Source organism: Hemitrygon akajei, chromosome 11 (assembly GCF_048418815.1).
Source record: "Hemitrygon akajei chromosome 11, sHemAka1.3, whole genome shotgun sequence".
Taxonomy (NCBI): domain Eukaryota; kingdom Metazoa; phylum Chordata; class Chondrichthyes; order Myliobatiformes; family Dasyatidae; genus Hemitrygon; species Hemitrygon akajei.
Window position 1 is genome coordinate 166,489,090 of NC_133134.1, and position 14,603 is coordinate 166,503,692.

Here is a 14,603-nt window from a genome sequence, read left to right on the forward strand (position 1 = left end):
GGGCACAGGGTCTCAGATGTCAATCAGGGTGGGATGATGCAATCCCTCCACCAACCCCCCCCCCCCCCCTCGGTTCATTGCCTGGGGGCTTCGATGCATCGTACAGGATTCAATACACAAGTCCGTCTCCTAGAGACAATAGCCGTTATCAATGGTTCCGCCTTTCGGAGGCCAGGACACATTCCAAACTCTTTGTGGATTCTGCATGTCTTTCTCTCATTTCCTGGGTCTCCTGACTCGAATCAATAGCGATCCTGCCATTCTCAAAAAGGAGGGGGCCACGAGCGTAACAAAGTGCAAAGCCTCACACTTGTCTGTAGTAAGTTCCATCTGCCATTCTCTCTTCCTCTCCCCTCTGATCGGGCAGGAGGTGCAAAGCCTGAAGAGATGCACCACCAGTCTCAAGACAGGTTCTACCTCAAAGTTCAAAGTACACTTAATATCTAAGTACCTATACAATGTACAACCTTTGTCTCCTTGCAGGCAGCCACAAAACAAAGATGCGCAGTAGAACCCATTTTTAATAAAAAGACTGTCAAACACCCAATGTGCAGAGAGAAAAAGACAAATCGTGCAAACAATAAAAGTAAGCAAATAGCATTCAGAACTAAAGTGAAAGCGAGTCTACAGACATGAAGCCAGGCATGGCTGTAGCCAGAGCAGGCCACAGCCTCAGTTCAGCGCAGAGCCAGGTAAACATAAGACAAAGGAGCAGAAGTTGGCCATTCGGCCCATCGAGTCTGCTCCACCATTTCATCATGAGCTGATCCAATCTCCCCTTTAGTTCCGTTCCCCCGCCTTCTCACCATAACCTTTGATGCCCTGACTACTCAGATACCTATCAATCTCTGCCTTAAATACACCCAATGACTTGGCCTCCACTGCCACCCATGGCAACAAATTCCACAGATTCACCACCCTCTGGCTAAAATTTTTTTTTCGCATCTCTGTTCTGAATGGGCGCCCTTCAATCCTTAAGTCATGTCCTCTCGTACTAGACTCCCCCACCATGGGAAACAACTTTGCCACATCCACTCTGTCCATGCCTTTCACCATTCAACATCACAGACATTGAGCAGAACTGGGCTGTTCCTTGCCCAGTGCCATCTTAAACTGTTATCAGATTATTCACTCTGGACCTCACAATCCACCATTTCATGCCTTTGGACCATATTATCTACCTGCACTGCACTTTCCCTGTAACTGCAACACTTTATTCTGCATTATGTATTTATTTCCCTCGTACTAACCTCAATGAAATCAGTCCTGATGAAGGGTTTTGGCCCGAAATGTCGGCTGTTTATTCCCCTCCGTAAACGCTGCCTAACCTGCTGAGTTCCTCCAGCATTTCATGTGAGTTGCAATGAAATGATCTGCACAGATGGGATGTGGGACAAAGTTTCCCACTGTACCTCCGTGCGTGTGACCCTCCCCTCGGTAAGCACACTTATGGATTTATATTCCTTGTCCATGTCAGAGGTGTAGTTTCAGAGATCGTTCTTCATTCCAGGCTGAAATATTCCTCCTCTGTTTCTCATGGGTCATATTAATCCCAGTCTTCTTGTACTTCTGGACAGGTGAAAAACCGTTTAAATGCTCGCTGTGCTCGGCAGCCTTCAACCGCAAAGATAAAGTCAAGAGACACATGCTGACCCATGACCCCGTGAAGAAATTCAAGTGTCCTTTCAGGTTTGATTTTGCCTCAGTGTGAACCTTAGCTTCTTACTCCAATGTGGGGTGTGGGGGGAGTCCTTTTCCCCATCCTACTCGTGCTTGTAGTTGGAAGAGAAATATTAATCTCTTCTTCGATCATCAACTAGTCATTGTATTTTTCAGGGGCATAGTGGTTAGAGTTGGGTGGTGGGGTGGAGATACATCTCTACCAAAGGCAATGTAAGGCCTGCAGGTCACCCTTGGACAAGGTGTAGCACCTGCTTAGGCCCCCGGTCAGGGTCACGTGAAGCCAGGGGAGCAGGTGGTGGACGGTCGTATGAGCAGTCGGTGCAGATCACAAGTCCTGGTTATGTGACCACTGACACCAGGCAGACAATCTCTGAAGAGAATTGATAATGGCTGGGGTCACCCGTCTTGTAAAGACACTGCCCAGAAGAAAGGCAATAGCAAACCACTTCTGTAGAAAAATGTGCCCAGACAGTCATTGTCATAGAAAGACCATGATCACCCACGTCATATGACAGAGCAGATAATGATGATTAAGAGTGATTAGAGTAAAGCTATTACCATGCCAGCAACCCTGGTTCAATTCCGACCACTGTCTGTGAGGAGTTTGTACGTTCTCCCTGTGACCGTATGGATTTCCCTCGGATGCTCCAGTTTTCTCCCTGCAAAGACATACAGGTAAGTAGGTTAATTAGTCACATGGGTGTGATTGGGCGGCACGGGCTCGTTGGGCCAGAGGGCCCTGTAACTGTGCTGTATCTCTAAATAATAGAAACAAAAATAGGGCAGAAACAGGCCCTTCAGTCCTCCAAGTTCACTCATACCATCAACGACCCATTCATACTAACCCTGCGATAATCCCGTTTCTCTGCTGCTCCACACACTCCCATCAGTTCTCCCCTGGATTCTGCCCCTCACTGACACGTTGGGGGTGGGGTGATTCACAATTCACATTTAACCCACCAAACTGCACCGGCGGTGTGTCAACACTTCTGGGCTGCCCCCAGCACATCCTCTGACCGTGTTGGTCTTTGACACAAGCGATGCATTTCGCTGTATGTTTCGATGTACACATGACCAATAAAGCTACTCTTTCATCTTTGACTGATCTGGAACAATCTCTCTGTTATCCACAGGGTGCATTCGGGTTGTACAAAAGAATTCAACAGGCCGGATAAACTGAAAGCTCATATAATCGCACACTCTGGTAAGCTCAGTTCACAGTTTAACTCTCCTTATGAATAGGTTCACATTGAGTTTGTCAGGGAGCAAGTTCCTTCTCCAGCTCAGTCTGTCTGTGCTGTCTTACCCTATCACAATATTCCTGCTGTGACCCCCGCAGTACGACCTCGGCCCTAGACCGCATTTGGAGTGCTGTGCACAGTTTTGGGCACCTTATCTAAGAAAGGATGTGCTGGCATTGGAGAGGGTCCAGAGGAGGCTTATGAGAATGATCCTGGGAATGAAAGGGTTAACATATGAGGAATGCTTGATGGCTTTGGGCCTGTATTCACTGGAGTTTAGAGGAATGACAGGGTCATCACAACATTGTGGGCCGAAGGGCCTGTAATGTGCTGTACTATTCTATGTTCTATGATCTCATTGAAACCTATTGCCTACTGAAAGGCCCAGAAAAAGTTCAGGTGTAGAGATTGTACCCAATAGATGGACCAGAGGGCACAGCTTCTGAATAAAGGGTCGGCCATTTAGAACAGAGAGGAGGAGGAATTTACTTAGACAGGAATTCATTGCCACAGACGGCTATGGAGGCCAAGTCATTGTGTATATTTAAAGTGGAGGTTCATAGGTTCTTGATTAGTCAGGGTGTCAAAGGTAAATTTATTACCACCATATGATACCTTGAGATTATTTTTCTCACTGGAATTCACATTAGAACAGAGAAATACAACAGATTCAATGAAAAGTTCACACAAGTACTGCCAGACAGTCAAAATTGTAATAACAGATAATTCTGAGAACATGAGATGTCGAGTCCTTGAACGTGAGTCTGTAGGTTGTGGAATCAGTTCAGAGTTGAGGTGAGTGAAGTTAGCCTGGTTCAGGAGCCTGTTGGTTGAACTGTTCCTGAACCTGGTGTAGTGAGAGCTGCTCCTGTGCCTCCTTCCCATTGTAGTGGCAGGAAGAGAGCATGGCCCGGATGGTGGGGACCATTGATGATGGGTGTTGCTTTCTCGTGGCATTGCTCTGTGCCGATGTGCTCAGTGGTGAGGAGGGCTTATCCTGTGATGGACTGGGCTGTGCCCACCATTTTCTGTAGAGTTTTTCGTTCCTGGGCTTTGGTGTTCCATGCCGGGCTGATAGAAGTTACGGGCAGAAGAATGGGGTTAAGTGACTAAATAAATCAGCCACGAGCAGGGGCCGGAGTGGCCGAATTTTGCTCCTGTGTCATGGTGTTTGTGTTTGTGTCTTGGCCGCAGGTATCAAGCCCTACAAGTGCCAGTACTGCAGCAAGAGCTTCAGCCGTCGGGCACACATGACAGAACACCAGCACTCGCACACGGACACCTATACCATCCGGTGCGAGCCCTGCGGGAAGGGCTTCACCCGGGAGAAGTATCTGCGGCAGCACCGGTGCGGCGCGTTCCCCAACCCCGAGGAGCGGCCGGCAAGGAGGCGCCACTGCACCGCCCGCCGGCTCCCCAGCCGCCCCAGGAAAGCAGCGGCCGGCAGCCAGACAGCAGAGCGGAGGGCAGAGGGCGGGTGCCCGCCCCCCGAGGGAGCTGAGGCGCAGGGGGACCCCGCCGCTGTCCCCTCGGAGACCAAGGAGGCCAGGGCAAGCCTGGACACTGCCTCTCAGGACAGTAGCAGCCTGCCAGTTCCGCCCAGCGGCCAACCCGTCACCTTGCCGGAGGTCCCGGTTTACATCCAGAACCCAGAGTAACTTCTCTGCGACCACCGGACTTCATCATTTTTTAAAAAAATAAAATGAACTTCACATTAGGTGTCAGATATCTGTGGAGTTTTAGGGCACAGAGAACCAGGGTGATGCGCACCTTGGCGTGATCTTGGCACCTTTCACACAGAGCATGGGAGTCCAAGGACCAAACCGCAGAACAATCGAACCACAAAATAAAAGACGATTTTCTATATAAAACTAAAATTAAAGCCGTTTTCTCTCCAAACATTTGTCTCTCGTAGGCCAGAGCTAGAATTTCTGTTGCTGTGTACTGTGGGTGAATTTGGTCAGTGGTGTTGATGTGTTTGTTGGCAGAGGAAGACAGTGTACATGTTTCCTTTTACAACCTTCACACTCGTTTAAATACTATAGAGCAGGGTTTTCCAACCTTTTTTATGCCGTGACCAATACCATTAAGCAAAGGGTCTGTGGACCCCAGGTCGGGAACCCCTGCATGGAGGGTTTTTAAGAGGCCGATCATAAACACAAGAAATTCTGCTGCAAGTTCAGAGCAACACCCACAAAATGCTAGAATCTATGGAGAGGAATAAACAGTTCTTCAGGACTGTTTTAAGAGATTCTTAGATGGGCAGGTGACAACGCTGACAGTGGACCGATATGGACCATGTGCAGGCAGAAGGGGTTAGTTATGCGTTTAATTGCTAGCTAATTACTTTGGTGTAGTATCGAGGAATGTAGGGCCTGTTCCTGCACCGTTCTGTATTCTGTTTCATCAGCAGGAGGCGATGTAGCTAATCTGCCTGGCATAAAAATCCAGAGGAGGTTATTAATGCTGGGAGACTGTGATCTAATACTCCGTGTGAGGGAACAATCCCGCATCTATCACGCCAGGTCAGATTGAGATTTATTTATCAATGTAAGTCGAAACACAGAGTTACCCAAGGCATGTGCGTTAACAACCAACGCAGCTGAGGATGTGCTGGGGGCACCCCACAAGTGCCACCACACATTCTGCTGCCCACAGAGCATGCTCACCATGTTCAGCAGAACAACAGCAGCAACAACAACGGCAAATAAGAACTGTTTATTCCTCTTCATGGATGCTGCCCAGCCTGCTGAGTTCCTCCAACATTTTGTGTGTTGCCCAAACCTTCCACACCCTCCACCCACGCAAACACCTAGGGACAGGTCTCCAACTCCAGGACAGTCTGCCTCTGGTCAAAAACTTTTTGACCAAAATGGGTCTTCAACCTCATGTATTGCTTCTGTGTCTCTCTGAAAACCTGCTGATTGGTTCTGGCAACACACACAAAATGCTGGTGGAACACAGCAGGTCAGGCAGCATCTATAAGGAGAAGCACTGTCGACGTTTTGGGCCGACACCCTTCGTCACGAAGGGTCTCGGCCCGAAACATCGACAGCGCTTCTCCCTATAGACGCTGCCTGGCCTGCTGTGTTCCACCAGCATTTTGTGTGTGTTGTTTGAATTTCCAGCATCTGCAGATTTCCTCGTGATTGTTTCTAGTATTTTTCTGTTCTTATTTTCGTTTTCCAGAACGCAAAGCCTTTTAAGATTTTTGTTTTGGTTAATTCCCTCACAGCCCCCTTTTTTTGCTGTGGTCGGGACTCGGGAGTGGGATTTGAACCCACGTCCTGAGGGTGGGACGACTGAAATAATGGAGAAGGTTGAGCACACATGCATGTGACTGGCAAGAGTAAAGTGTAGGTGGACCTAGCGCCAGAGACAAGGGGAGAGGAAGATGACGAGAGAGTGGATGAAGTTTACTCAGCGTGAGGAGCTCTTCATTAGGCCCAGATCAGAATTTCAGATGCTGCAGAGTGGGGGGGGGGGGGGGGGGTGAGGTGAGGTTGGTGGAGGCTCAGAGGTGATGGAGAGGCCACGTGGGGTTGACGAGGTATCCAAGAACAGCTAAACTGACCTCTGTAAGAATTGTAACAGCTCGACAACAGGCCCGAAGACCCAACATATCCATATGAACGGATTGGCCTGCCTGAGCTAGTCCATTTACTGGCTTTTGGTCCACATCCTTCCAAACATTATACCTGTCTAAAAAACCTTTGAAACATTATTATTGTACCTGCCTCTGGCAGCTTGTTCCATTTGCCCACCACCCAAGTGAAAAATCTGCTCCTCGTGCCCCCCCATCTTCGACCTCTGACCTCTAATTTTAGACTCCCCTACCCTGAGGAAAAGAGAGCGCAGTCAAATAGAGTGGTGAATGGATAAAGAGAGAGGTTGGTGTCATGGCTCACTTCTGAACTGGAGGTGAGTGCTGGGTGTTGGACACGCAGGGTGGGACAGAGGCAACAGAGGTGCACAAGATGATAAGGGGTATAGATTGAGTGGACAGCCAGTGACTTTTTCTGAAGGTGTAACTGGCTGATACCAGAGGGCAGAGCTTTACAGTGATTGGAGGAAAGTATAGGGGAGAGGGATGTCAGAGGAAGCTAGCAGGTGATAGGTGTAAGCCTGGTGAGGGGGAAGGTAGGTGGGTGGAGGAGGGGTTGAAATGATAGGTGGAAAATGTAATGAGCTGAAGGAGGAGGATTCTGATAGGAAAAGAGAGTAGGGCATATGAGAAAGGGAAGGAGGAGGGGCACCAGAAGGAGTTGATAGACAGGTAAGGAGAAGGTAAGGAGACAGGTATGCAGTTAGCATATGTGTGGACTCTGCAGGGCTCTTGGCAGAATCTCAGATCAACTCACTCAAAGCTTGCTGGGTAGGTAAAAAATGGGAAAGAGTGAGGGAACGTTAGCCCTTTCATAAACAGTCCACTTCCCATTCTCTCCACTGACCTTTCTGTCCTTGCTGCCTTTGTGAAGAACCAGACCTGAAATTCCACATGAGTCGTCTTATAACTGAGTGGTGTGAACATTGAGTTGTGTAATTTCAAGTGACCAGTGCCCCCTGTGTTGGTTTTTCACTCTCCTGACCCACCCAGGGTCAGTCTTCCTGCTTTTCCCAATCCTCGTTACCCAGTTTATTTTCCCTCCCTCATTGGTTCCATCTTCCCATTAGCCCACTCCAGGTGCACATTCCTTACTTACTCCAAAGTCGGCAGCCCCTCGTGTGTCCACTCCAACCTCTGTCTCTACCTGCCCCTCCTACCCAATTACACCCATATGGGGGAAGTCCACAAGTGTGCCAAGCATGCCCACAACTCACCAACCCTAACCTGTACATTTTTGGAATGTTGGAGGACGCGGGAGCACCCAGAGGAGGCCCACGCAGTCATGAGGAAAAGGTATGAACTTCTCATAGACAGCATTGGGATTGAACCCAGGGTGCTGGACTGTACACTAACCACTGTGTTTACTGTGCCACCCTGTGTCTACATTTCCTTCTCTGACTCGACCAATCACCCACCAGCCATTATCCCCAAAACTCCACCCCTCCCTAGCTCCTGCTCACCTGGATTGACCTAAACCCAGCCAAAACCCTGCCTCACCCCCTCCCTCTAACGACTATATACTGTCTCTTTCCCCTCCACACTGTCAGCATTGATGCAAGGTCTCCACCTGAACATCGATCGTCCCTCTGCCTACACTGCAGGAGCCTAACCCACCGAGTTCCTCCAGAAATTCCAGATCACATCATCTTCACCCCCTTCCACCTATCACCTCCCAACTTCCTACTTCATCCTCTCACCTACCACCAGCCAGCTTGACCACTTCCTCCTCCGCCCACCTTTTCTGGATTCGTGCCCCTTTCTTTCCAGTCCTGACGCAAGGTCCCAGGCCCATGGTTTCCAAGATTATTCTTATTTCTCTCCTTTATCAAAGGAAAAACATTGGGTATCTTGTTCATCGGCCTCAGCTATTTCCCTTCTTTCTTCTTCCAAAAACCCAGGATATATCCCATAAGGACCTGGAGACTCATCCACCTTTTTCTTCAATAGACCCAGTGCCACCACCTTCCCGAGCTCACAGATAACTTGGCACATAAGCAACCCCTCACACTGCTCTGTCAACATTATCTGATGTGGGCTCCTCTCCATTCGCACAGCCCGATGTAGATTGAAGGACTGCTTTGTTCAGCACTTTCCCTCCATCCACAAAAAGCAAGATTTCGCTGAACCCAACCATTTTAATTCCAATCCCCATTCCCATGTCAACATTCCATAGCCTCCTCTATTGCCACAATGAGGCCAGTCTTGGGTTGGAAGAGCAACACCCATATTTTGCCTAGGTAGTCTCAAATGTTATGGCATAAACATCAATTTCTCTAACTTCCAGTAATTCCAACCCCCCCCCCCCCCAGCTTCTGTTCCTCATTCTGGCCTCATACCTCTCACCTTTCCTCTTCTCATCTACCTATCAACTCCCCCTGGTGCTCTTCCTCCTTCCCTTTCTCCCATGGCCCATTCTCCTATCAGATTCCTTTCTCTACATCTCTTAATCTTTTCCACCTATCACCTCCCTTTTTCTTACTTCCTCCCCCTTCGTCCATATATCTGGCTTTACCGATCACTTGTCATCCTTCTCCTCTCCCCAGCCTCTCATTCTGGTTTCTTTCCTCTTCCTTTCCAGTCCTGATAAAAGGTCTCGCCCTGAAACATCTGTTATTTATTCATTTCCATAGATGCTACCTGACCTGCTGAGTCCCTCCAGCATTTTGTGTGTTGCTGTGGATTTCCAGCATCTGCAGAATCTCTTGTGTTCATGACCCTACCATCTCTCGTTCTTGGTATAAGTATAAAATGTCTTGTAGTCTCTTCAATCCTAATTACCAAGGACATTTCCTGACTTCCTTTGATCTGTCTAACCCCCGCTTGCGTTCGCTCCTTCATTCTCTGTATTCCTCAAGGACCTTGTCTGAGATGAGCATCTTAAATCTTACATATACTTTCTTATTGTTTTTGATTATGTTCACAACTCTGTCATCATCCAGGTTTCATCAGCCTGCCATCCCTGCCCTTACTGAAATGTGCCCATGCTGAGCTCTGAATTGTGTCCTTGATTGTGCCCTCCGTTGATGAAGATTGGCCATGGATGTTCTCTCCCAGCTGTCTGTATGATAAGCAAGCCAGGGCAGTACGATATGGAGAGCAAGCTGTTCCCCATACAGCAGGCTCCCCCTCTCCACGCAGCTGATGAATCCAAAGGAATGGCAGAGACCGCTACAGCTTACTACAAGTTACAATTAAAATTATATACAGTATAAAAGTTAAATAAGTAGTGTAAAAAGAGACCAAGAACAAAAAACATAGGTAGTGTGCATGGATTTATTGTTCATTCAAAAATCTAATGGTGGAGGGAAGAATCTGTTCCTAAAACACTGAGTGTGTGCCTTCAGACTCCCGTACCTCCTCCCTGTTGGTAGCAATGAGAAGAGGGCATGTCCTGAGTGATGGGGGTCCTTAATGACAGAAGCTGCCTTTTTGAGGCATTGAAAATGTCTTGATGCTGGGGAAGGGCACCCATGATGGAGCTGACTGAGTTCACAACTTTCTGCAGCTTTTTCCAAACCTGTGGTGTGGCCCCTCCATACCAGACGGTGATGCAGCTGGTCAGAATGCTCTCCACAATAATTCTGTGGAAATTTGTAGGAGTCTTTGTTGACAAACCAATAATCCTCAAACTCCTAACGAGATATAACCGCTGTCGTGCTTTCTTTGTAATTGTGATCAATATGTTGTGCTCAGGGTAGATCCTCAGAGATGTTAACATCCAGGAATTTGAAACTGCTCACCCTTATCTCTGATAATTCCTCGATGAGGACTGGTGTGTGTGTGTTCCCTCAACTCCCCCTTCCTGAAGTCCACAGTCAATTCCTTGGTCTTAGTGATGTTGAGTGCAATGTTGTTATTGCAACACCAATCAACCAGCTGACCTATCTCACTCCTGTACACCTCCTTGTCACCGTATGAAATCCTGCCAACAATAATTGTGTCATCGGCAAGTTTATAAATGGCGTTTGAGCTGTGCTGAGCCGCATATTCATGGGTGTAGAGAGAGAGTCGATCTATCTTCGATTGGGCTAAGCACGCAACCCTGAGCTGCACCAGTGTTCACTGACAGCAAGAAGGAGATGTTACTTCTGATCCGTGTAGAGTGTGGTCTTCTGGTGGGGGAAGTCAAGGGTCCAGTTGCTGGTGGAGGTACAGAGGCTTGTTGATTAGAACTGAGCATGTGATTGTGTTGAACACTGAGCTGAAATCAATAAACAGCAGCCTGTCTTGGGTGTTACTGTTGTCCAGGTGATCAAGGCCAAGCGGAGAGCCAGTGAGATTGAAATTGTAGGCAAATTAAATGAAATTGGCAAATTGGTTCATCCTTGTCATACGTACAGTGAAAAACTTTTTATACATCCATAGAGATCGTTTCATTACAACAGTGCATCGAGGTAGTAGATGGGAAACCTGTAGCAGAATGCAGAATAAAGTATCTGTTACAGAGAGTGCAGTGCCAATGACAACAAGGTGCATGGGTCATAATGCGGTAGAATGTGAGGTCAGGAGTCCGTCTTAACTCCTCAGAGGTCCATTCAAGATCCTGATTGCAATGGAGTAGACGCTGTCCTTGAGCCTGCTGGTACACGTTTTCAAACCTGTATTGTCTGCCCGATTAGACAGATAATATTCAGCGTGGGAGCTGTCTTTGATTGTGCTGCCTGCTTTGTCAAAGCATTGAGAAGTGTAGACGTGGTTTACAGGGGAGAGGCTGGTTTCTGCGATGGACTGAGCTGTGTCCACAGTTCCTTGTGGCTGTGGCAGAGCAGTTGCTGCACTAAGCTGTAATACATCCGGATAGGATAAAACTTGAAGGTCCAGATTCGAGATTGTTTAATGTCATTTCCTGTACACCAGTGTGCAAATGACAAATTATGCAAATACAAAAAGGAAGTTATTATAACAAGTAAACATATATTGAGAGCATGAAGTGAAGAGTCCTTGAAGGTGAGTCCGTAAGTTGTGGCGAGATCTTGATGATGGAGCATGTGAAGTTGAGAGAAGTTTTTAAAAAAAATCCCCTCTGGTCCAAGAGGCTGGAGGTTGAGGAGTAATAACTGTTCCTAAATCTAGAGGTGTGAATCCTGAGGATCCTGTTCCTCCTTCCTTATGGCAGCAACGAGAAGTGGGCAGGAGCTGGATGATGGGGGGTCCCAAATGATAGATGCTGCTTTGCTGCGTATATGTATATTCTTGGGTAAAATTGTAGTTTTTAACCTTTATGGACCGTCTATATTAACTTCCTGTTATATTATGCAAAGTCTATGTTAACTTCCTGTTATATTATGCAAAGTTTACTCACTGTTAGCCAATGAGGTACAAGGAAAAACTTTCCATAACATCAACGAGGTCTGTCGTGTTTAAAGAATAAATGTCGGCGCATCGTTAACTGTCGGGGGCGTAGGTCCCTTAAGACGTAGCGTGCGTCTTGCGTCACGGGCGTGTGCTGGCGACGGATCGCAGGGCCTGAGGCGGGTGGTGGACGAAGCCAAGAGGCCAGAAGCCGTTTCAGCGAGTCTCGGCGGCGGATCAGCGGCGGAGCCGGCCCCACCATGAGCATGTTCGGCAAGCTGTTCGGCACGACAAACAAGGCGGGCAAGGGGCCGAGCCCGCAGGATGCCATCCACCGGCTGCGGGAGACTGAGGAGATGCTGACCAAGAAGCAGGAGTTCCTGGAGAAGAAGATCGACCAGGAACTGCTCCTCGCCAAGAAGCACGGCACCAAGAACAAGCGCGGTACGGGGAGGGTAGTGAGGTTCGGGGGATGAGAGGGGGGGGGAGAGTTCGGTGGGGTGGGGCCGAGGGGTCCCCGGCCTGGGTGCGGTTTGTGGGCTGAAGGGTGGGGGGTGGATTTGAGGGGATTGGGTGGTACAGAGTAAGGGATGGAAAGTTAGGCGGCAGGGAAGGGTTGGGAAAGTTAGGGACCTGGAGAGGGAAGGGGTGTGTGGGGGGGGGGGCGAGGTAGATTTGGAGGGTCGAGGGTTGGGGCAAATGGAAAACAGTGGGTGAGAGGGATTCAGAAGGGGGTGGGGTACTGCGTAGGGGCCCGGGGATATTCAGGGCTGTAGGGAAGGTGTATGAGCAGGGGAGAGGGGAGGGGTGGGGGGGCGAGGAGCTTCAGGAGAGGGTGGGAGCTGGGAAGACAGTTCATTGCCGAGGGGTGGGGAGGTGCATGGGGGAGCCAGGAGAGGTTCAAGGCCAAACGGGAGGGAGGTTAACGTATAGGGGAGGGTGTAGAGGGAAGGGACGAGGTGGATTAAGGGCTGGGGATGGGATGAGGTAGGAGGGTGAAGTGAAGTGGCCTGGGGAGGTTCAGGCCTGAAGGGGAGAGGAATGGGGGGGGGGGGCAAGACATGGAGAGGGAATACCAGGAGGGGTTGCTCAGGGAGGTTGTGATCAGGAGTGAGATAAACGGGGGGGGGGGGGGTCTTGTTTACAGGGATACACCTGGTGTGAGCACTAATCTGTGAGATTCGGTTCTGGGCCTAGGTGGGATGGGTGGTGGTGATGGCGGTTCAGGGCCGGGGGTGGAGGGGGGTTGGGATTGCGATCAGGAGTGAGGGAATTGGGGGGACTGTGGATGGGGGCCCATAGGTGGATCTGGACCCGAAATGAGGTGTATTGGTAGGTGAGGGGGTGTGGGTGTAATCCAGGAGGATGAGGTCTGTGATTGGAAAGGGTGTGTTGCAACATTAAGCAGATAAATACTGAAAGTCCAACAAAACAGGTTCAAATTGTAAATCTTGCTATGTTGGAAAAATAATTGATGAAATTAAATATTTTAATAGGGATCTAGAAACTAAACCATTTTAAATAAAGAAGTTTAAGACTATTCTGACAGAAAAGATGATTAATGATTTTATGCCACTTTCATTAATAATTCCTATACTCTATCTCAGAATTCTTATGCAAAATTGTAATAAAATTGCCTATCATTATAATTTTGCATAAGAATTCTGAGCTCTCGGAATTGTAAATAAGGGGATGAGCGCAAGCATGATCTGTCTTTCTTACACACTTTTCTAATTCTTAATCTTGTTGGTTCAAGTTTTACTCCAACGTCTTTGACAGTCTCAGGTGATACTGTAAAAGGAATTTCATTATTGTAAATGTTTCTGTTTTGATCTGTGTGCAGACATAAAAATTCCCTGACTCATACTCTCTCCAAGGCGGCTGATATTAGTCACCAAAATCAGATTATCAGGTCATTGTCACAAATTTAATGATGTCTTTCCTATATTACTAGTGTTCGAAAATTCTTGTTTAAAATGTGTTTTTGGATGTTCTGAAGTAGAGTGGAGGATTCAGATTTATTTATCAGTGTACATTGAAATACAGCGAAATGTGTCATTTATATTAACAACCAGCGCATCCTAAAGATGTGCTGGGGGCAGCCTGAAAGTGTTTTGGATGTTTGATGGTGAAGGTATTGCAGTTAAGGTGCCAGTCCATGGGAGTTCAGTAACTCTAGTATGAACCCAAGTCTCGAAGAGGAAAAGAACACTTAGCCTATTGTTATTACTTTTCCGACTTCTATTTGATGTTCTATCCACAGTTAATGGCATATCTCTTTGTAAAGTAAAACAGCTAAGATTCCATGAATTTTATTAAAATTGTAATTTTAGTTTATCTTCAACTTCTCTGGCATTTCCTAAAATGCCATATAGGAGTGGTCTTTCTCAACTTTCCAGGAAGTGATCACAGTCCAATCACATGACCATCAATATCCGTGGCTACTGAATGTCTAAACTCCATAGTAGATCATGAGACATAGGAGTTGAATTAGGCCATTTGGCCCATCGAGTCTGCTCTATCATTCATTCTGCATTGTTTGATTTATAGTCTTTGAAATCCTTATCCAACTAAAATGTATTGCTCTAAAAACAGCAAAATGCTGGAAGTGCTTAGTTTTTTTTTAGTGACTATGAATTTATCAAAAGAGTTACAACATGCATACCAGCTCCATTTATTTTCTTGAATCTCTAGCCAATGAGCGCAGCTTATTAAGTAGCATATAGAAATAGAAAATTCTAGAAATACCGGTTCTGGTAAGAGTTAAATGGATGAATATT

The 14,603-nt window shown here is 47.6% G+C and overlaps 2 protein-coding genes across 3 annotated transcripts in view; both read left to right on the forward strand.

Annotated features, from left to right (window-relative positions):
* The window catches only part of znf341 (zinc finger protein 341), a 50,445-nt gene extending 45,639 nt beyond the window's left edge, over nt 1–4,806 (forward strand). For both annotated transcript variants that reach the window (XM_073062175.1, XM_073062176.1), the window contains 3 exons: nt 1,578–1,689; nt 2,817–2,887; nt 4,119–4,806. In XM_073062175.1, coding sequence (XP_072918276.1) covers nt 1,578–1,689; nt 2,817–2,887; nt 4,119–4,582 — 647 coding nt within the window. In that variant the 3' untranslated portion in view covers nt 4,583–4,806. The remainder of the gene's footprint in view (nt 1–1,577; nt 1,690–2,816; nt 2,888–4,118) is intronic.
* Nucleotides 4,807–11,960: 7,154 nt separating this feature from the next.
* Nucleotides 11,961–14,603, forward strand: part of LOC140736246 (charged multivesicular body protein 4b-like) — a 48,587-nt gene continuing 45,944 nt past the window's right edge. Inside the window, exon 1 of the mRNA XM_073062177.1 lies at nt 11,961–12,267. Coding sequence (XP_072918278.1) covers nt 12,084–12,267 — 184 coding nt within the window. The 5' untranslated portion in view covers nt 11,961–12,083. The remainder of the gene's footprint in view (nt 12,268–14,603) is intronic.